Raw genomic sequence first — 23,579 nt, 5'->3', positions numbered from 1 at the left:
AGCAGAGAAAGCGCTAATATTGTTTGTCCTTGTCTATCTCACATGTTTTTATTCCCCACCTTGGTGAGGTGCGGTAGTGTATTACTCCTTTAAATTTATTATGATATTTTGTACCATTATTGTTTTTAATTTTGTCGCATTACTCGCATTGCGTATGTTCTGTCCACGAATATGGCAAACATGAAGACAGCAAGAGGTTTTATTATTAGCAAAGGTCCGAAGCAAAGAATACAATACTCACCAAATACTCACTGTCCGAAGGTCCGAAGCAACTTGTCTCCATCACTGTAGATACATTTGTCCTAACCAATAACTTACCAACAGAAAAAAACGTGATTGTTTTACTTAAAGTGGACGAGACAATTTTTCGCCAATCTGATGAAATTGTCCGATCGAATCAGGCCGTGCGGACGCAAACGCCAATTTGATTCCACGATCAAATCGGCAGGTGCGGACACAAAAATGCCAATTTTCGAAGTCAGTATCTATGGAATGTAAATTGGTGATTAATGCTCAAAGCTTTGCTCAACAACATTAAAGACTTTCCGGTCGGTGCTACATGAGCTACATCTATTGTGATCAACATATACACATACATATTGTCAAGTACCAGTACTGATATAGTGTGTCAAAGGACTGTTTTATTTCAAACATAATGGAGAGAGTCATAGTATCTTTGTCTTACACTAGTACGAGCACCCAAAAGAAAAAGATGTGTATAGTTTTTTTTTGTTCCTATTTACTGACAAATTGGTTTGACCATCTATAGTTCCGCTACTAGATGCTAGATGTAGACACTGAAATGAATAGTCTTTTTGGTACCAAAACTGTATGTATGGAGTGAGCAATCTATGTATTTTTTTCTCTATGGTCCTGCTCACGTCTCATGATCTCATGAATCACCTGTACATGTAATACTTTTTAATTTAGTTTAAGTTACGTATTTTTAATTTTATTTTGTATTGTAATTTTTGACATTAAAGATATTGAATTGAATTAGGTACGGAACTCTGAACCCAAAAAACTACTACACTAAACTATGCTAGAACGTTTATTGAGATCAGATTTACAAATTATTCTACACCGCCAGCCTTTTCATTCTGCCCCGCATGAGGATCATGCGAATTCTCTTCCACGCATCCATAGTTGCCAAGGATTCTTTGGCCAGAGGGGTCGAACGGAGACCTTGTGTGCATCGTGGCTTTGTATTTATTGCCCATTACTTCGATTTCGTAGTCGCCGCTTTCCAGGTAGTCTTTCGTGACTACGGATCCCTTGTTGTTGACGTAGCCGATGCCGATGGGTTTGTCGAGATGGTAACCATAGTCACCGCGCCGGAGGTAGCCTACCGGTTCACCGTTTCTGAATATGGCTTCTTGGCCGAATAGCGCAACCTGCCGGAGATGTTTAAAAAATATTTATTGTGTAATCGAACTTTAATATATTACGTAAATGGGCGTTTTTTTTGTTGTCCCAAACACTTTTTTTTTTCAAATTTGGGTTTTTTTATGTTATTTCTACTCAGAATCACGAGCTCTTTCTATCCTAATAGGAGAAAAAAGTGTCCTAAGGTTTTTATTTCCATTCCGTCACCATTTTTCATAGACTTTGTATGATGGTCGCGTAATGGAAAGATCGAAAAACGTATGGAAATTTTGGGACACTTTTTAGGGTTCCGTAGCCAAATGGCAAAAAACGGAACTTATATTATAGATTCGTCATGTCTGTCTGTCTGTCCGTCTGTCTGTCCGTCCGTGTGTCACAGCCACTTTTCTCCGAAACTATAAGAACTATACTGTTGAAACTTGGTAAGTAGATGTATTCTGTGAACCGCATTAAGATTTTCACACAAAAATAGAAAAAAAAACAATAATTTTTTTGGGGTTCCCCATACTTCGAACTGAAACTCAAAAATTTTTTTTTCATCAAACCCATACGTGTGGGGTATCTATGGATAGGTCTTTAAAAATGATATTGAGGTTTCTAATATCATTTTTTTCTAAACTGAATAGTTTGCGCGAGACACTTCCAAAGTGGTAAAATGTGTGTCCCCCCCCCCCTGTAACTTCTAAAATAAGAGAATGATAAAACTAAAAAAAAATATACGATGTACATTACCATGTAAACTTCCACCGAAAATTGGTTTGAACGAGATTTAGTAAGTAGTTTTTTTTTAATACGTCATAAATCGCCTAAATACGGAACCCTTCATGGGCGAGTCCGACTCGCACTTGGCCGCTTTTTTTCTCCTATTAGGATAGAAAGAGCTCGTGATTCTGAGTAGAAATAACATAAAAAAATCCCAAATTTGAAAAAAAAAGTGTTTGGGACAACAAAAAAAAACGCCCAAATATCAAATAAAATAAATACCTCATGGAGATAGTTAGATATAATATGTACATCTAACTATCTCCATGAGGTATTTATTTTATTTGATATTTACGTAGTATATTAAAGTTCGATTACATTTAAAGAACAAAGATTACTATTATTATAGACGTAACGTACTATCTTTATTTCATTTGGGTCTTAGGTTAGGAGTATAAAAGTACCGTAGGTACTATTATTATTAATATCTGGGTGACCGAGCTTCGCTCGGAAAACATAAAAAAACTCGAAAATGCGCGTTTTCCCAGAGACAAGACCTAGCTAGATCGATTTTTCGCCCCCAAAAACCCCCATATAGCAAATTTCATCGAAATCGTTAGAGCCGTTTCCGAGATCACCGAAATATATATAAGTATATATAAACAAGAATTGCTCGTTTAAAAGTATTAGATATTTACCTTGTCGTCCAGTGTAAAGAAAGCGTATTTCTTAGTGACGCCCTGCTGTCTCGCGCGGGTGACGTGCCCGTTGCCGACGTAGTTGCCGGCCTTGCGGCACGCGAACCCGAGATTGGCTTCTATCGGATTGTCGTCCGACCGCACGTCAGCGTTCCATAGGTGGTAACCTGCAGGGCAGTGTTGGCCATTAACCATTATAAATTGAACCTTAAACCGTATCGGACGATTATAGTTTACGATTCAATTTATAATGGTTAATGGCCAGCATTTTCAATTTGCATTAACTTTCGGCCAACACTGCTGCAGGGCCAATGTAATGATGCAAGGGTTCAATGGGGTTGGCCACAGTCAAAGGTTTATATAGTTGGCACGAGCTTAGGTTTTAGGACCTAGGTTTTATTTATTTATTTTAAACTTTATTGCACAATATATACAAATAAAGTACAAATGGCGGACTTAATGCCTAAAGGCATTCTCTGCCAGTCAACCACCAGGCTAAACAGAAACAGTAGTAGGTGCAGGCATTAAACAAAAAAAAACGCAGAATAGGTAACTTAAGACAAAAAAAAATAGTGATATATACATACTAACGAAAATAAACTTACATATACATACTATAATTAAATAAACTTACATATATATTACTTTATGTACATACCCAGTGCAAAGAATACTTTTATCGGTTAGGAGCCTATACATAAAGCAATTTTATATTTATTAGTTATCATTATCACTTTAAATAATCTATTAACTTTCCCCACCTGGATCCCGTTTCTCAAAAGCTTGTAACTTGAAATACAAGTGGGAGTACCTTTCTAACAAAAGCTGTCAAAAAGTGACATCCGCTTTGTATTACAAAAGTTACAAGCTTTTGAGAAACGGGCCCATGAAGCTTCTCGAAAAAATCTGGGGGCACGGCAGTGCCCCCGCCAAGTCGAGCAAAACAGAGGCACGGCCGTACCATCCTTTTCTCGAATATATTTTACTGCTGGGAGTATAGTTTGTAGCTTTCTAGTAGAGCCCGAAGGCTTATCCTATTGTCTATTGTTCAGTAAAACCGCACGTGCTACTTACCTGCAAAAAAGGGTCTTCATTATTCTATTTGGCACCTGAGCGCGGGCTAGTCCAACGCTCAAAAAACCAGTGTAGGTGCGCTCTCCGATAACGCGCCTTTGTTACGCATCTCGATGACACATTTTAGACTGGTTCTGTAGCGTTCGACTCGCCGTCACTCAATATTTCGGTTACTGAGTTGAACGGACCACACACATATTTATCCATTAGTCCATTTTGAATCTTATTGCAATTTCCATAGGAGTTGTAATTCAATTACCTGGGTAAAGTGAACGAACGATTTTTAAGCAGGTGGTTGTGGCACGAGCGGTTTTACTTAACAATGGACAATAGGATAAGCCGTCGGGCTCTATTAGAAAGCTACAAACTATAATTAAATGACCGTTTACGATGGTTGAATAGTAGTTTTTCTACTCCAGCACTCAAATGTGTCAATTAAATGACTGACAGTGATATCTAAAGCAATGTCATTTGAATGCTTTGTCTATAGGCTCATAAGATGACTGCTAGCAGTCATCTTATGAGTATAATACAACTGCTTTATTTTTTTTAAAGATACAAGTTCCGATCATCTTGATTGAAAGAGGTATGTTTTCATTTACAATAATAACTCTTTTTTTTTTTTAAATAATAACTCTTTTTTTTTTAAATAATAACTCAATTTTTTTTAAATAACAACTCTTTTTTTTAATAATAACTTTTTTTTTTAATAATCTCTTTTTGTTTTAATAATAACTTTTTTTTTTTTTTTTTTTTTTTTTTTTTTTTTTTTTCTTTTTTGCTGCAGCTGTCATAGAAAAAGTAATGTATGCAACAGCTCATAATTGGTTCTTAAAATTCTCGGGTCTTTTTTTACAAAACTCGACTACGTCTCGTTTTGTAACTTCGACCCTTGAATTTTAAGAACCCTTATTATATCACTGTTGCATAAACTACTATTATGCAACAGTGATATAATAAGGGTTCGACTACGTCTCGTTTTGTAACTTCGACCCTTGAATTTTAAGAACCAATTATGAGCTGTTGCATACATTACTTTTTCTATGACAGCTGCAGCAAAAAAAAAAAAAAGTTATTATTAAAAAAAAGAGTTATTATTAAAAAAAAAGAGTTATTATTTAAAAAAAATTGAGTTATTATTTAAAAAAAAAAGAGTTATTATTGTAAATGAAAACATACCTCTTTCAATCAAGATGATCGGAACTTGTATCTTTAAAAAAAATAAAGCAGTTGTATTATACTCATAAGATGACTGCTAGCAGCAAACTAGACAAAGCATTCAAATGACATTGCTTTAGATATCACTGTCAGTCATTTAATTGACACATTTAAGTGCTGGAGTAGAAAAAACATCATTAAAGTATGCCGAAACATTAAATTTGACAAACCTTTCTCGGCACTGAGCGAAGTCAAAGCCCTCCACCCAGCATTGTTCAAGCCATGCGCGCGACTCAACGCCTTATAAATGGAGACGGCATTCGCTGAAGGTATGTGTAGCTCCCAGCCGAGCTCGCCCGCCCAGCCGATGCGCAGCGCCCGGCACGTGTAGCTCTTGTCTGGGGAGTGCGGCGCCTCCGAGAAGTGGATGCTGCGGTGGGTGCTCACGGGGAACGCGTCGTTCGAGAGACCAGAGTCGGTGAAGCGTTGAAGGATTCTTTGGCTGGAAATCGAAGTTTACATATTAAGATAACATTGTCGAAGAATCACTTGGTAAATACAACGAGGTGAACAAACTTGTTACCATAGCAACCGCGACCTTGTGGCATTGGGATTAGAGATGCACCGGATATCCGGTTACTATCCGGTATCCGGCCGTTATTTTAGAATCCGGCCGAATACTGGATAGTAACCCACTATCCGGCCGGATACCGGATAGTTAAATTAACACATTTTGGGGTAAAAAATGGAATCTAAAGAACAGTCACGGTCATAATGCTAACTACACAGTAGATAGAAATGAATACGTAACCAATGTCACACAATACACTTATTTGTTTACACAAAAATACGCGCGCGCACTTGTAACTATAAACGAACTTACTACGTGATGACATGATAAAACTCGTTAACGATCCTAGAAATGTGTCCGCGCGAACGTTCACTACGAAACAGGTCGAAACCTGCACGACGCGCACCTGCAAAACTCAAAATGTAGGTATAGTTCCGCCGGCTGAATATCCGGCGGCCGGATACCGGATATTCGGCCAGTGTCCAGGCCGGATATCCGGTATCCGGCCAAACAACTATCCGTTGCATCTCTAATTGGGATAGACGGTACCTGTGCGGGCCTTGCACGCTGAGGATGCACAGCTGCTTGGTGACGTCAGTAATGGTGGCTCGCAGCTTGTGTGTGTTGATGATCCTCCGTAAATGCGCGAGGCTGTGGGACGCGTTGAACCCACTGGTCACAACGTAGTAGCCGCGACCCTAGGTCATATTATACTTATATTATCAATACTTTTTAGGTAGAGTTCACACATATAAAACCTACTCTAAGGCTGGTTTTAGTGTCACGCGGACCGTCCGTGCGGATTGGCAAATTGTATGAGCAAGCTGTCTGCGCGGACCACTCTAAAACGCTCCCTGAACTTAATACATATTGGTCCGGTGCGGAGCGATCCGCACGGACGGTCCGCGTGACACTAAAACCAGCCTAAAGAATTGTCTACATGACTAATTTTTTTTATGGTATCAATCGATCGGGTTTGTTTTTAGGATCAAATGTCTATATGGGACCCATTGCATTAAAGTAACACAAAAATCAGAAATTGTAGTCAAAGTCCGACAGTCGCACTTCACTCGCGAAACGCCCTATACAAAACGGCCAGAGGCCGTGACGTCATCGCCCACGTTGTAGTATGGACAAAACAAGAAAATTGCGTTTTTGTCGGTGAAATATTGCGTTTATGTATATAGTTGCTATACAATATTTTTTTTGGTGAAATGTAAGGAATCGAATACTTTACTTACTTTTATCGTTATTGGAAGTTAAAAAAAACTTAAATTTTTAAACTTTCAGGTCCTGTATTTTTGTAATTTTTCAATATTTTATTTTAATATCCACATTATTGTGATAAATTGCTCGTTTGCTATCTATTTTACTAGATTTTGTTATAAAATTCAACATGTGTCAACATCCCTATTTTGAGCTGAGGAATCGGAAAAGTGTGCACTGAACAAATGAAAAATCTTAAAGACCAGGTGATAAGTTATGGACGCATAACCATAGAGAAAAAAATACGTAGAGTGCTCACTCCATACATCAGTTTTAGTACCATAAAGACTATTAGCATCTAGCATCGAGTAGCGGAACTATCAGTACTGCTACTTGACAATAGATGTCGCCACCGACTGGAAAGTCTTATACTGTTGAGATAAGACTTTCCGGTCGGTGCTACATCTATTGTCAAGTAGCAGTACTGATAGTTCCGCTACTCGATGCTAGATGTAGACACTGAAATTAATAGTCTGAACTGATGTATGGAGTGAGCACTCTATGTATTTTTTTCTCTATGGCATAACGGAAAAGGTATTATGTTAATAAATACCTTGAACACTGGTTCGTGCAGCTGCCCGCTGCCGCCGTCCAGGATGCTGACAGTGACATCGGCTTCCACGCCGCCCTTCTCGTTCAACATCAGCGTGTACACGACCCTGACAACATGTAAGCGTTAGGTTACGTGTACCTTAAAGGGGCCCACTGATTAACAGTCCGCCGGACGGTATCGGCCTGTCAGTTAGAACAAATAGTTGACAGTTCCGAAAACTGACAGGTCGATACCGTCCGGTGGACTGGTAATCAGTAGGCCCCTAAGTACCTACTAGCCACGCAAGCGCCAATAATTCGTGTATTCAAATGAAACTCAAATTCTAACTAAATATGTACTGTTTTTTACCCATGTGTGTAATTAGGATTACAGTCATTTATAATATTTTATAACATAATGCGATTATAGTACAAAGTACAATACCAACGCTATCCTGCCTATACGATTCTGCCTGTGCTTGCCGGAAATTTTTTCAATAAAAAGACTTGTTTTAATACATGTTTATGGTTCCGTGAGATAAAAAGGTTCGGCGGCTTGCCGTAGTACGACATGTTGAACAGGGCGGCGCCGTTTCTGCACGTTAGGGCTGCGACTTAAAAGTGTATGAAACTGACTGAAGTTATAGTCCGTCGATTTTAAGCTGGCCCCGAACGGCTTATCCTTTGTCTATTGTTAAGTAAATCGGCATGTGCCACTCCCTGCATAAAAAATGGTTCAATCACTTTAACTGGTTATTGAATTACAACTCCTATGGCAATTGCAATAACATTCAAAATGAACAAATTGAAAAATAATTTGCCATTTCTTGTGTGGCAGGGACCACCCAAGAACTACGATTACTGAGTGCAGGCTTACCCTTTTTTCGCAGGTAGCGGCACGTGCGGTATTATAGCTCCTCTACACGATGGGCCAACGCCGGCCACTCCAAGGGACGCAGCCATACGGTAGAATGAGATAGCAATATCACTTGCTCCCTCTAACTTCAACTTCAACATTTATTCAGCAAATAGGCCACAAGGGCACTTTTACACGTCAACATTGAATTTACATACAAGCAAAATAATAATAATAATACATCAACAATTATTAAATACAACTACAACTACCAAATCAAACTAACGTAATACAATTACTTAGAGATGTCTCTTAATGTCGAATTACATAAAAAAAACTATAATAATAATATTAAAATAAAAACAAAACAGATACATGGAAAAAAAATTAAACTTATTTAGAGGTGTAAATGTCTCTAAGTGTCAGAACTAAAAAATAACATAGTTTATCAAATTATCCTTAGAGATGTATAAATGCGTCCCTTGGAGTGGCCGGCGTTGGCCCATCGTGTAGAGGAGCCATTACTTAAGACAATAGACAAAGGATTAGCCGTTCGGGGCCAGCTTCCAATCTACGGACTATAAATGTCTTACTTATCGTCTTTGTTAGACAGATCAGCCGTGAACGCGAGCTCGGCAGTCTTCTGCGCGTCGGGCCCGGTGATGTAGAACTTGCCGTAGTACGACATGTTGAAGAGCGCTGCGCCGTTTCTGCACGTTAGGGCTTCTTCTTGGATCTGTTATTCAACTTGGTTTATTATGTGTTTACCCGATTTACCCACTTGTATTTAGTTGTACCTAATATTTCTGTATAAATGAATGAATGAATATTTATTTTTCGTGTAACACATGGACACATTTTTATTAGTAGAGCTTACAAGCTAGGGGGGTTAAGCTTTGGATTCCTCCGAAAACGGTGCCGTCATATGACGGCCGTCATATAGCGGCTGCAAAAGACGGCCGTCTTTACGGTGGCGACATGTGGAAAGTACCACGGCGTCATAACACACCGTCATCCACCAAGGTCAAAGCGGCAAATTTGAAAAACGTAGGCGCGATGGGATAACGTCCCATAGAAAATTTGAATTTCGCGCCTTTTCCTACTGACAAGATTTGCTTGATCATCTATAATTTACTTGGAGGATGAAATATCATCAGAAGAGGAAAATAATCGTAGTACGGAATCATTTATTCAAATCTCGTGTCATTTATTCAAAATGGCGTCACCGCTATCTAATAAAACGTTCACGAAACTATCGAGAAGGTCATGACGGCCGTCATCTTACGTTACGTTGACAATCAACGTAACGTAACGCCGTCTAGGAAACCGCGCCATCTTGTTTACATAGACAACGTTCTAGTGACGTCAGTCAACGCTATATAGCGGCCGTAATATGACGGCACCGTTTTCGGAGGAATCCAAAGCTTTAGTAGGTACAAAAATTTAAAACAACACAACACTGATGGGGAAATGCAATCCCTCACAGTGCGACAAGTAGGGACAGTCAACCCTGTCCTCTGGATGCTGTTGGGACTGCCACGCACACGGCGCACCAGGGATGCTGATATAACTTGTTTTATGTAGTTTGTATTATTTATGAATATGATAGACGCATAAGGATGAACAAAACATTGTAACTTACACGCCATTCAGCGCAATCTACTTTCGCTGTTTTTGCGTCTGCAGTAGTTTGCTCAAGAAAAGTAAATTCAAGAGTCAGATTAAGTATAGCCATGTGACAATAAAACAAATTCTTAGGCTGCGAGCGAGCGAACCGAAGCATGAGACGACGCTAAGATGAGAGACAGAGAGAAAGATACTTGTGGTGTTTTTATCATCAGTTGTCATATTTGGCGAAGTGCTTTATGAAGTTAGGTTAGATTTGAGAAGAGCCTATGTGACAATAACTATCAAAACATACGAGATTTCGAAATTACTTACTATAGGGAAGTGCTTTGAGAAGTCGAAGGAATAATCCCCTTTGACTATCTCTTCGTAGCGGGTATCGGTGTTCTTCGGATAGTTGTTGCTTCCATACCAATCGTACTGTTGCACGCGAACCTAGAAAAATAAATATAGCTGGTCAACCAAAATTTGTCAGTAAAAAAAGGCGCGAAATTCAAATTTTCTATGGGACGACACCCCTTCGCGCCTACATTTTTCAAATTTGCCGCCTTTTTCTACTGTCAAGATCTGATTGACCAAGTATATTTGAATAGTAAATTGTTAACCAAGCGATGAACGGCTCTCGTTTCTGCCGAGGTAGTTTGGCGCCCGAACGCAGTGAGAGCGCCAATAATCCGAAGCTGAAATGATGCCTTCACCCTCGGGTGAACTCGTTAAATCGTTATATACCCTTCTTTTCATTTCGAATATTAGGAAAGTAAAATGCATGTGTTTTTTTTAAATCATGACTAAGTATACATTTTTATAGTATTTCTTGAGGGTACTTTCAATCAACAATTTAGGCAAACGTAGCCTTATTTATGGGATGGGGAGTTAAATATCAGAATGGAAATTGTAAAACAAATCCATTTAAACCCAAATTTCAATTGCTTATCATAAAAAAAAATAACGTGCTACGAACGTAAAATGCTCTAGTACATAAACGTATCAATTTCTGCACGCCTTTTAGAACAACAATGACTCCCCTACAGAGCATGAGAAATGAAATAGTTATTTTCGATACAAGTGCGAAAAAGAGGAAATCCGAAACGGGTGGCGATAAATTAAAACACGACCGAAGGGAGTGTTTCAAATCGACACGAGTTGCGAATTCCCTATTCGCACGTGTATCGTACAACGTTTTACAGTACATATGCCCCTTTAAATATTTGACATAGCAACGAAAAGCGCTTATTTACGCACTAGTGCGGGAAAGTAGCACCATATCATAGAGAAATAAGTAAGACAAGAGTGCTCACTCCATACATCAGTTCAGACTATTAATTTCAGTGTCTACATCTAGCATCGAGTAGCGGAACTATCAGTACTGCTACTTGACAATAGATGTAGCACCGACCGGAAAGTCTTATGCTATTGAGATAAGACTTTCCGGTCGGTGCTACATCTATTGTCAAGTAGCAGTAATGATAGTTCCGCTACTCGATGCTAGATGCTAATAGTCTTTTTGGTACTAAAACTGATGTATGGAGTGAGCACTCTATGTATTTTTTTCTCTATGACCATATGTACTGTAAAGTCCTATAAAGCTCAAAGCGAGCCAGCGAGTGAACGGCGGAGAGAGAGCGGTAGCACAAAACAGATACAGTACAGAAATCAATCTACATACAAAGTGCGCTCGAGCAACGCACACATAGACACTGCTCACAGACACGATATCTCGGACCGGTTGGGACCAGTGCGAGCGCGAGTGCCAACCGCTTGAGACACGCGTCTGTGAACTTTTTTGTGCAATAACGGAGAAACAAAAAAAAAGTTATTATAACTGTTCAGTGGACGGTTGTTTAAATTCAACATTAAACGGTGAATTGACGTTTTTTAAGCTACCAGTGGTTTCAAAGAGGTAAGTAGGTATCTGCTTGTATCTCGATGGTTCGTTTTAACGTTAAACAGAACAGTTAGGTAGGTAAGTAAGAACCCCGCCCCGGCCACTACTAGATACGAGTGCCACTACCACGATAGTTTTTTGTGCATAAATCATAGTTGACAACCCTAGAGCGACCGACGAGCGTAGGTATGAAAAGAGAAGTATAGTTTGTAGCTTTCTAATAGACCCCGAAGGCTAATCCTATTGTCTATTATTCAGTAAAACCGCACGTGCTACTTACCTGCAAAAAAGGGTCCTAATTATTCTATTTGGCACCTGAGCGCTCAGTCCAACGCTCAAAAAACCAGTGTAGGTGCGCTCTCCGATAACGCGCCTTTGTTACGCATCTCGATGACACATTTTAGACTGGTTCTGTAGCGTTCGACTCGCCGGCACTCAGTAACCGAAGTACCGATTTTTTATGCAGGTGGTTGTGGCACGAGCGGTTTTTCTTAGACAATAGGATTAGCCTTCGGGGTCTATTAGAAAGCTACAATGTGATTGGCTTCTGTACTGTATCTATTTTGTGGCGGTAGTTACTATCTGTCCGGGCAGGTAGAGGGCGGGGCGCTCCCAGCCGCCCCTGCCCTGCATGACGGCGCCATCTTCCACCAGCTCCTGGTGCAGCGCGTCGTGGCTGGTGTCCCGGCCCGCCAGCTTCTCGTCGTTGGGGAACACCACGCTGTAGTTCTTGGCGTAGGCCTCGTGACTGCTCTCGCGGACCCAGTGCGAGCGCGACATCTGAGCGGGCGAGAAGCGGCGGATGTCGAATGTGAACATGTTGTATTGGGGCCTGCGATAGGGATGACACATGTTGAATTTAATAACGAAATCTAGTAAAATAGATAGGAAACAATTTATCACAATAATGTGGATATTAAAATAAAATACGGAAATGTTACAAAAATACAGGACCTGAAAGTTTAGTTTTTTTTTAACTTCCAAAAACGATAAAAGTAAGGGTACCATTAGATTCCTTACATTTTATCTTGTATAGCAACTATATACATAAACGCAATATTTCACGGCCAAAAACGCTATTTTCTTGTTTTGTCCATACTACAAGATGGGATCTCAGTGACCTTGACGTCACGTTCACTTATCCTTTTGTGAGGGGCGTTTCGCGAGTGAAGTGCGATTGTCGGACTTTGACTATAATTTCTGACTTTTGTTTTGCTTTAATGTAATGGGTCCCATATAGACATTTGATCCTAAAACAAACTCGATCGATTGTTACCGTAAATGAAAATTAAAGTCTATTTTTTTATTCGGTAGACTGAAATGACAGTTAATAGTATGAAATGACATTTCATGTTCATACTATTAACTGTCATTTCAGTCTACCGAATAAAAAAATAGACTTTAGTCATGTAGCCTATTGGGATGGATTAATCATTTGAAACTTTAGAATAATAATTGGGCATGTTCGAATAGGCACTTTGTATGAAGGTGAGTGTTTTAGTTTGAATATGAAATGAAATCAGAGGGCTGTTAGGACCGATACTCTTTTAATACCTACTTCTAAAAATGCTCGTTTAACGATTTTTATAGGAAGTTTCAAATAATTAGTTTCAAACTAAACTAGGTTTCCTTTTTAAGTAGGTACCTATAGCTAGCCTTCTGCAGCGATAGTATACTCTGCTGAAATGTTCGGTTTCACAGTTCATTATGTGGCAAGCATTTAAGTTACTTAAAGGGGAACATTAAGGAAGAAGGAAGGAGGGGGAAGGGGGGGGGCTGGTAAATGTTGGAGTCATATTCAAATCACTACATAATAATGTTGATAATGGTAAATAAGTAATAGTTAATGTTATCAAACTTTTTTATGCCAGAAAATGATCCAATTGGCTACTTTCCTACTAGTCAAATCAGCTTCTTTTTTAGAACTGTCAAAACCATTTTCTTATATAGAATTTATATGAAAACGTGTGTAATGACGTCACGGTCAACTCACCTACTTTTTATATTTCAATCTTTATTAAATAGAAATAGTATGTAATAATAACTGATGTCTATGTTTTTCTAATAATTATCTGGTGCTTTATTTCGTGCACGGTGTGAAATAATTTATTTTAAGTAGAGGAAAATACCCAATTTAGCTTACAAGATATGAACCTAATTAAGAATAAATTAAAACAAAAAAAGTAAATACATATTAGTATTATTACGTCAGACTCGTCAGAGCTGCCATGATTGTAATGACCAAGGTCAAGTGGTCATTATACCCGTTAAAAGACGACACACGTCAAAGTCGTCAATGATCTAATTATAGTTGACAGAGTAAACAAAGCGATAAGAAAAATGCTTATTGTAATAGATTCAAATTTTAATGTTGTTTTATGAGGCAAGCCTGGGTTGCAGCACATTCATTTATAATAAAATATCTGTTGGAGTAGGATGTACTAGAACAAGTTTACCGCATTTAATGCTAGTTAAGTACCTACCTACACAGAGGGCTAATGAAAAATAGACCCTTCGAGTGCGACACTATTGAGCGAATTAATTCATAACATAACATATCGGACGGACTTTCATAGATTGACTGCGTGCCAACCTATTTAATAGTAAATAATGACATAGCTGTAATACTCCAACTAAATATATTAAAATATTAAGTCCCAAAACTAAACTGCTTTCCACTAGACGCGCGCAACAACTTTATCAACCACCAGAATTAAGTGGAAGACGTTATAGATGGTCAAACCAATTTGTCAGTAAATAGGAACAAAAAAACTATACTCATCCTATTCTTTTGGGTGCTAGTACTAGTGTAAGACAAAGATAGTATGACTCTCTCTGTCTATAGTTTGAATTAAGACAGTCCTTTGACACACTAAAATAAGACGAGGCATTATTACCTGCCAGTGAGAATCCACTCCGCCATCTGAATGCCACAGCCAGCCGAGAACATCATACCAGCGGAGTTATAACCACAGTTGTGATAGAGACCTGAAATATCATACAAATTATATTTTATAGTTCCTGATCTACCATCTAATTGTACTTGTCTCTTTCTATCGTGCTGCACTTAAATGACGTAGTGGTTGTCTCTAATAGGGTCGGTTGCATTGATGCAACCCACAACTATAACCAGACATAGAAGTTTTTGTGGCATAATAAAGTGATTGACAAAATGAAATATCGACATATCTGTTATCGATGTTACCTATTTTTATTTAGGAACACCTTAACGTTATACATATATATTTATTACACTTTATAAGGAGACACTAGATAGCTATCGCGAAATAAATGACAAGACGTTCGATATTTTCTTCTCTTTTGATATATTGGTAGTTTTCTATTCTTTTGGCAGTGTATACTACAGTTTACGGTTTGATTTTTAAGTACTAAATTTATGTAATAAACATACATCGGGGTTTTGGGTGCGGGAATGATTTCGTGTATTTATTACTACTACTACTTTGTGTACTTTGTTTATTGTAAAAATAATTACCAAACTATGAATTAAACGTAGGTAGTAAGGTCCAAATGTGATTATAAATGATAAATTAGTATAGTTTTTTACAGTTTTTACCTGTTATTTGGCTAGTGTAAAACATTCCCACACCGAAAACCCCGATGTATGGTAATAAAGAAATTATGTATCGCTTTGTAATTGATTTGCATTCTTGAAATTTCTCGGTAACTTACCTACAGTAAGTAGAAAATTTAAGTACATCTTTTAAATATTAATCTACTAGCGACCCGCCCCAGCTTCGCACGGGTTAAAAAATATACATAAACCTTCCTCTTGAATCACTCTATCTATAAAAAAAAACGGATTAAAATCCGTTGCGTAGTTTTAAAGATCTAAGCATACATAGGGACAGACAGCGACTTGTTTTATACTATCTAGTGGTGACTTATCGATTATCGATAACAGATTAACCGATGTTTCATTTTGTCAAACACTCGTTTTTGCCACAAAAACTTGTATGTCTGATTATAACACTCACCGAACACATTAGGGTCCTCGCCGAGCAGCGGCTTGTGGTCGGGCGTGAAGGACTCCGGGCCGCACACCGTGCTCTTCACGCCGACGCCGGCGAGCCGCGGGCACAGCGACGCCGCGCTCTCCATGTGCACGCCGAACACATCCCAGTCCAACTCGTACAGGTGGAATTGTTGATGGTCCGAAAGCTAGTAGATTAAAAAAATGGTTTGTGGTGTTATTCATAAATGCCAGTCAAGTCTAACAAAAGCTCTAGATAATCGTATGTCCTTATTAGTAATTTTTATATTTATGTTTGTTAAAAAGGGACAACATTTAACAAAGGTACATATTATGAATAAAGTTAGTGTGTACACGGTGCCGCCTCCGCGCCGCCGCCGCGCCGCTGCTGCACCTTCGCGCTATGTACACGAGACGCGTAAAGCCCGCCGCCGCGCCGCCACCGCGCCGCCGCCGCGGGTTTTACGCATCTCGTGTACATAGCGCGAAGGTGCGGCAGCGGCGCGGCGGCGGCGCGGCGGCGGGCTTTACGCGTCCCGTGTACATAATACAAATCGCGAAGGTGCGGCGGCGGCGCGGAGGCGGTACCGTGTACACGAGCCCGTGCGGCGGCGGCGGGGGCGGCACCGTGTACACGCGCCCTTAATCACATCCGGATTTCATATAACGATTAAACAACGAAAAAGCCAAAAAATAATCATAAATAAATAAACACATACCTCATCAAGTACAATCGGGTTGTTCTCGTATCCACCAATATTACAACTCTCGCCCTGTATCTTGAAGTACAGATTGGCGTCATGGTCCCTGATGTTGGGGCAGTCGCGCACTTCCGGTAGGGCTTCGCTCACGACGTAAGCGTGTTTGAACGGGATGAGCGGCAGCGCGGGCACGCCGGCGAAACGGGCCACTCGCGGACCCCAGGCACCTGAGCATAGGGAGTTGTTAACCCTTTGGACGCCAATGACCGATATATCCGCACCGTAGGTTCAACGCCAAAGACCGATTAATCGGTCACAGACCACAGAGCAACATAGACCTACGTGAATATGCATAAAGTACAATTTCAGTTTTGACACTTCGGTGACGTGGCGTCAGCGTGACAGCTTTTGTGTAAAATAAAAATAAATAAAAATAATAAACAATAAATCGTTTATTCAGATGAAATAAACCCTATCATACATATTTTTCTTCTGCCAAACTGCAGGACAGTTTGTTGGCAGAGGGAAACTCCCTTAAAACATAGACGGGTAAACTTAGCTAATTGCCTAATTAATTGTTAACAGTACTGACTTGGTTGTTTGACACGGCGTCGAAAAGGTTAAGCGAGTTGCATGCAATTTACGTTACATTGCCGGCTACTAAGGTAAACTGCGTTCAGAAGTATGATCAGATACCGCAATGTAATGAACATTGAAGAAGAAGAAGAAGAAATACATTTATTTTAACGCCACAACATGAATACAAAGAAAAAAAAAAAATAAAGCATGCAGACATAAAGGACATTTGGACGCTAAAATAGGATCCCCACTCAGCATAATGCCGCGGCAAACCGTGGCGCTGGTTTTCTGTGGGGACCTGACTTAATCTAAAAAAAGTTGACGGCGACACGTACGCCAACGACACACAAATAAATTTACATTGATGTTAAAAACACAAACATTATTATTTATATAACAAGGAAAACAGAAAATTAATATGCATTGCATGCAAGTTCTTGCTAGTCTAAACCTGGCTTTACATTTTCTATCTGATTGCATTTTATTTTCGGGTCTCGGCGCACAAAGGCGTTTTTGCTTGTAAACGAGGCACACACAGTCCAGTGCAAGTAGTCCCACGGGTAAGAGGTTGATTAACCGAGCGAGTAAACATCTTCCGCATGTCCGGCTGTTTTCCTCTACAGGTCGTACTTCGTGATTTTTTGGTTTTTTTCTCAATAGCGGAGATCACAGGTCTACAGAGCTCACAGAGTCACTAGCACTGTTAGTATATAAGTAGCAAAGAGAATGAATGTATACCTCCGCAGTTGACGACGCATTTAGTCCTGATGAACCCTTGATCCGTGTGCACCCCAGTCACTTCCTTGTTGCCGAGTATGTTGTGAGAGTAGTGTATGTCGTGCACCGGGCAGTTTTCATACACCTGCAAAATTAAAGCTACTATAGGGAACATCAACTGTTGGGGGCAGCACGGGAGCCCCTTCATTATTGGCGCAGTGTAAATGTCAAGTTTATGTTTCCGATTTAGGCCACAAGATGGCATAACCTACAGCGCGCAATGAAGCGCGTGTGCACTGTAGGGGGCAGCACTGCTTTGGCGTGAAGTGTTAATGTCAAGTTTACGTTACCACAAGATGGTAGACTCTCCAACGTGCATGGTCCCTATAAATACTGATCTTTATATATCTCTATATACCACTATCTTTATATACCACTTTCTTCACTGAAACCCTTATTCACTTAGTGAGTTATTTTACACTTAGCAGGGCGCGCTGGAGCCAACTCGTGACGTGCACCACGACAGCGTAATAGTAAATTTCTAAAATCATCGATATTAAACTTTCGTGAGACATATTTTAAACTGTTTATACGACAACGGTTTCACTCACTTGAATTTTTAGTCGCTATTGGTGACATGTTTCGGGCCCTTCGGGGGTCCATCCTCAGGCTCCTTCACGTGACAACTCCGGATGCGGAGTGCACCGCGGCCCCGCCCCCGCCCTGTCAGCGAGCGCGCAACGAGCGACGAGGCGGGCGGCGCGATCAGTGCACGAGTTGCAGTCGCCGCGAGCACTCGAGCCTGAGGATGGACCCCCGAAGGGTCCGAAACATGTCGCCAATCATCATCTTCCTCGCGTTGTCCCGGCATTTTGCCACGGCTCATGGGAGCCTGGGGTCCGCTTGGCAACTAATCCCAGTAATTGGCGTGGGCACTAGTTTTTACGAAAGCGACTGCCATCTGACCTTCCAACCCAGAGGGTAAACTAGGCCCGTATTGGGATTAGTCCGGTTTCCTCACGATGTTTTCCTTCACCGAAAAGCGACTGGTAAATATCAAATGATATTTCGTACATAAGTTCCGAAAAACTCATTGGTACAAGCCGGGGTTCGAACCCGCGACCTCCGGATTGAAAGTCGCATGCTCTTACCGCTAGGCCACCAGCGCCAATAGCGACTAAAAATTCAAGTGAGTGAAACCGTTGTCGTATAAACAATTTCTAAAATACTATCTAATTCTTATGGGAGTGTAATTTGTCTGTTATGTAGTAATAGGCTATTAGGTGTTACTTTACCTTTCCTCCATTCTGAGTGGCTACTTTGATCAGCGCTCGGCACGCCATGTCCGGGTCCACGGTCCCGTCCAGCGGGGAGTAGAGCGCCATCTCGAAGACCTTAGGGTCCAAGATGGGGAACAGCTTCTGTGCTTCGTGAGGGTCCAACACGTCGCTAGGGATGCCCAGCGCCTTGCCGAGCGTGTGCAGTCTCATGTATTCTTGGGTCCGCACCTACAATAGTGAACGGAGTGAAAGGTTGAACTGGTGACCAGGAATTTATTTTGATTAAGAATTGTATTTTCTACGAGTAGTATAATAAGTCTCCTAAAAAACTATCATAATACACATTGCGGCGCAAGAAACGCACGGCTATAGTTCGTTTTTTTAGCATTAGAAAGAACTTGCAAGAAGGTAAGCGATCTTGACATGTCTTTTAATTGAAAAACGCTTTTTAAAAATCAAAAACTATTACTTATGAAAGCAGAAGAATATAAATGATCGTATTAGATTCATAATTGTTACATATTTGCCGTAACTTATTTTTAAAATGTGTTTTTCAATTAAAAGACACATCAAGATTGTTTACCTTATTTCTAATGCTAAAAAAGAAACGAACTATAGCCTCAGACGCCTCGGTCACGAAATGAGCGTGCGTTCCGTGCCCGTTGCTTAATTTTTCGAAGGAACTTGGACTCTTGGGAAATCAATATATAGATATACATATTTTCAATTCAATTCAATTTATTTATTTAAAGACAACAATGGCCCATAATGGTTAGTAACAATAACCAATAAGTAATTTTCATTTGAATATTCCTTTACTTTAATACAGTTAGCAGTCGCCGTCAGTATCGCCAGTGTCCCGCTACCAGACTCCGCGGCGTGAGATTTCGTATCGACCAAATACCGGAATGTAACGAAAGTAGCATGAAAATTATTTAAACGGCTAAATGGGGCTTTAGATGAGAAAAAACAGCCTTTAAGAAATTAAAGCCTTCTTCACTTAGGGCCGGTACAGACGGACTGCAATCCGGACGTTGTAGATGGCGTGAAGTCGGCGTGCAGTTCCCATACAAATAAAGTCAGGTTGCAGTCCGTCTGTATCGGCCCTTATTTCACTGATGTTTCCTTTTAAATGTACCTTGCTGCGCGAGATGAACATGCCGCCATTGTTAATCCAACCAGCGTAGTCGCCGCTTTCCTTTTCCAGATTCTCATATACTCGGCGAGAGTCCTGCAGCAACTTTACTTCAAGGTCGCAAGGGCGCAACGACCACACTAGGCCTGTGAACGGATGACATGACATCATTTTAAGAGTACATAAGTCCTTTTGTGGAACATGAAGTTTAGAGTCCTATACTTTATATTTGTACCTATAGTAAATAATCATTCATGCAAAACAAATTTGCAAGGTTTAATTTAATAGTTAGATATATATAATATATACCTATATTTGCGTTCTTGCCAATAAATAATTGATTGAAGTACCTACATGACGAATTTTGGACAAATGTAGAAATAAATCAGACGTTTGAACTTCATCTTCGCGATAAGTTATTGAAAGAGCCACCTGTGACACTGACACTCCTGATGTTCTTCGGCCACGGCATGCGCTTATTTCAAATTCGCATTCGGGTCGCATTCCTCTTTACCGATGTTGTAGTAGACACAGAAAGTCGAATTAAAATCCAAGGGTGTCCCAACTACTAAAACTCACACTGATTTAAACTTTCACGATTTTTACACATTATTAAATTGTACAACGGGACTTAATCGCGTATGTAAGTTTTAAGATTTACCTCCGACGTTTCGAGGATGGCGTTGTCCCCGTGGTCTCGGAGAAGACTCACGGAGACTCTCGGAGGTCTCGACCACGGGGACAACGCCGTCCTCGAAACGTCGGAGGTAAATCTTAAAACTTACATACTACGCGATTAAGTCCCGTTGTACAATTTAATAATGTACTAAAACTCAGCCTGCGAGCATTAAAAGGCTCACGAAAAGAAAGCGGTAGTGCCAAGGGCCTGGCCGTGACCCTCCAATGAAAATATTGAAGGAAACGAAATATAAAGGAATCTACTGCTCAAGCATTTGTGCCAGCATACCGCACACTGGTGGAATCCCGCCTTTATAATTACCTGCTGTGTGCCAGGTCGTCCCGCTGGTGATTTTGGCTCTCTCGAGAAGGACAGCATTCACGCCTCGCTTAGTAAGTTGGTACAGCGTATTGCACCCCGCGATACCTCCACCTAAACACCACAAACTTAGTTAAGTATTTTATAATATACATTTTTAATAAATTTAATTTACTTCGTTTTTAATTAGGTAACTACCGACATTAGTAACATACACATACACAATAGTAACTATAGACATTTCACACGATAGGTATAGGTATATAATAAGCAGTCGGTTCCTTTTGAGTCTTTTGACTTGACAATAATGATTAATGCTATAAATGAAAATGTAAGATTGTACATAGGTACATACATATATACCTACATAATAATTATATTCAAAAATATAAATTCATGAAAATAATACGATGACCTTCGCATCTAATAATATTAAGTACCTATGATAAGTTATAATTTTAATGATGTAACTAGTAAACAAACTTACCAATAATCACAACATCCGCCGAAGAAACAACATCTTGGCTCGGATTCGTCGCCAAGTACCTCTCATTGCTTAAACCTTTCAAATATTTAGTAGTATAACGCGATACGCCTCCTTTTTTAAACAATTTATACATATTGAATACTAAACTAATACGGGGGTAGCGTCAGTTTCCTACAAAGCTGAACGCGGGACTAAATAATCCGGCCTATCGACTTGTTTTTAAGTAACGGCCAAGAAAACGGTGATAATGATAATGACAGACGTTTGCAGTTAACAATCTTCTCGCCTATCAGTCAAAGTTCAATTTGTATCAAATATAACAGATGTTTGTTTTATTTCTGCTGTCACGAGTACATATCAGTCCCGACAAAATTGGCATATCAGCCTGTAAATAAGTATGTTGAAATTGGCCTATAAGTTAGTCAAACTTTGTAATGTAGATATATAGTTACGCTACTGAAGCTATGCTATTACCTTCTCGCTGATGAATTTATCTCTAATATAATAATAACAGTTCTGTTAGCAAGTTTTTTTTCTTGTTTCTTTACATTATACCACTACCTACGTGTATGTGATCAATTGATCATTAAAGAAACATATATAAATAGGACTTTGTTTATCAATAGGCACGTATCTTATTTTCTATCAAACATTTATATCAAGCATTATGTATGGTAGAGTTAAAGTAATGTTGAGGAGACATCTCGGTAAGGTTTTACAAAAAGGCATCGGACATATGGAATTACTTTAGTTTGAAAACTTTAAATGGGTGTTTAATATACGAGGACTTTAATGGTTGGTAGTGCATCAAAAGTTAATTACCTAGGGGTAAATAGTAGATTGTTAACCAAGGGATGAAAGGCACTCAATTCTGCCTAGGTAGTTTGGTGCTCGAACGCAGTGAGAGCGTCAATAGTCCGAGGCTGAAATGATGTCTTTCACACGAGTTAAACACTCCACTTTTCATTTCGAATACGAGGAAAGTAAAATGCATGTGTTTTTTAAAAACATGACTAAGTATAAAATTTTATAGTATATGTTGAAGGTACTTTCAATTATCAGTTTAGTCCAAAGTATCGATATTTATGGAATGGGGAGTTAAATATCAGAATGGAAATTGTAAATATTACAAATCCATTTAAACCCAAATTTCAGTTGCTTATCGTAAAAAAATTGATAAAATCGTACTTGGAACTTAAAATGCTCTAGTGCAGAAACGTAAAACTTTCTGCACACCTTTTAGAACAACAAAGACCCTCTTTCAGAGCATGAGCAATTAAAACTAAAAATAAGAGTAATGTTCTATAACAAAAATTCTATAAAGCCGTGTAATAAAACGAATAAATAAATTAAAACATAAACAGACGGACAATAAAACTACAATTTATACAATAACTTGGTTACAAGTTTAATATTTATTTACTTAAACGAAATTTATTTACAACAACTTTCTGTGTCAATTAACAAATAATAGAGTTAAGAATTATCTGTAAGACAATGATTTATAACTCAAGATAGGTTATAGGCGTTCCAAAATTGAAGCGCTAAACTTGTGACAAATTGGACAAGTTTCCTTTAGTCGTGGCTGGACAAGCAAGGAATGTGCACGTGCTAACGAGGTCCCGCACACCGAAAGAGAAAGAGACGACCTTATGTTTAACAACGAGTGTGACAAAGATGGATGGAATGAGAAAATTAATCAAAAATAACAGATTTCTTCGTAGGTACAGAAATAAATATGGAAGTATTTTTTGTGCTCCTCAAGTATGAGTATAACCTATCTATGGTTATATAATATCATTGCTGTAAGATAGAATTCTTAATAAAGAGACATAACGTCACAGTTATAGACTAGGAATCCTCTAGACAGATTAGAGCAATTATTTCATGAAACCGATGCTGCCAAAAATACGGGGGTCCGGGGGGACGAGGTGAG

The 23,579-nt window shown here is 39.4% G+C and overlaps 1 protein-coding gene across 1 annotated transcript; it reads right to left on the bottom strand.

Annotated features, from left to right (window-relative positions):
- Positions 1–1,033: 1,033 nt before the first annotated feature.
- On the bottom strand, positions 1,034–22,004 carry LOC134661090 (sarcosine dehydrogenase, mitochondrial). The gene is made up of 16 exons (XM_063517017.1): positions 21,644–22,004; positions 21,160–21,270; positions 20,163–20,305; positions 19,040–19,252; positions 17,766–17,889; positions 16,467–16,675; positions 15,752–15,935; positions 14,651–14,741; positions 12,333–12,585; positions 10,184–10,303; positions 8,836–8,978; positions 7,409–7,514; positions 6,139–6,287; positions 5,249–5,520; positions 2,787–2,953; positions 1,034–1,394 (listed from the first exon to the last, which is right to left on the bottom strand). Exons 1-16 carry the CDS (start codon positions 21,774–21,776, stop codon positions 1,074–1,076), a joined length of 2,739 nt encoding a protein of 912 aa, XP_063373087.1. The 5' UTR covers positions 21,777–22,004; the 3' UTR covers positions 1,034–1,073.
- Positions 22,005–23,579: the final 1,575 nt, after the last annotated feature.

Source organism: Cydia amplana, chromosome Z, assembly GCF_948474715.1.
Source record: "Cydia amplana chromosome Z, ilCydAmpl1.1, whole genome shotgun sequence".
NCBI lineage: Eukaryota > Metazoa > Arthropoda > Insecta > Lepidoptera > Tortricidae > Cydia > Cydia amplana.
Note: the sequence above shows the minus strand (reverse complement) of the source record. Positions and strands in the feature narration are given on the sequence as shown.

Bases quoted from the DNA above. Each gene is read 5' to 3' on its own strand.
- LOC134661090 (XM_063517017.1), bottom strand. From the start codon at position 21,776: ATGTATAAATTGTTTAAAAAAGGAGGCGTATCGCGTTATACTACTAAA. The intron at 19,253-20,162 runs GTACATTTAAAA...TCACTATTGTAG, and splicing joins TGTTCATCTCGCGCAGCAAG to GTGCGGACCCAAGAATACAT. The intron at 12,586-14,650 runs GTAATAATGCCT...TCCCTATCGCAG, and splicing joins GAGTGGATTCTCACTGGCAG to GCCCCAATACAACATGTTCA.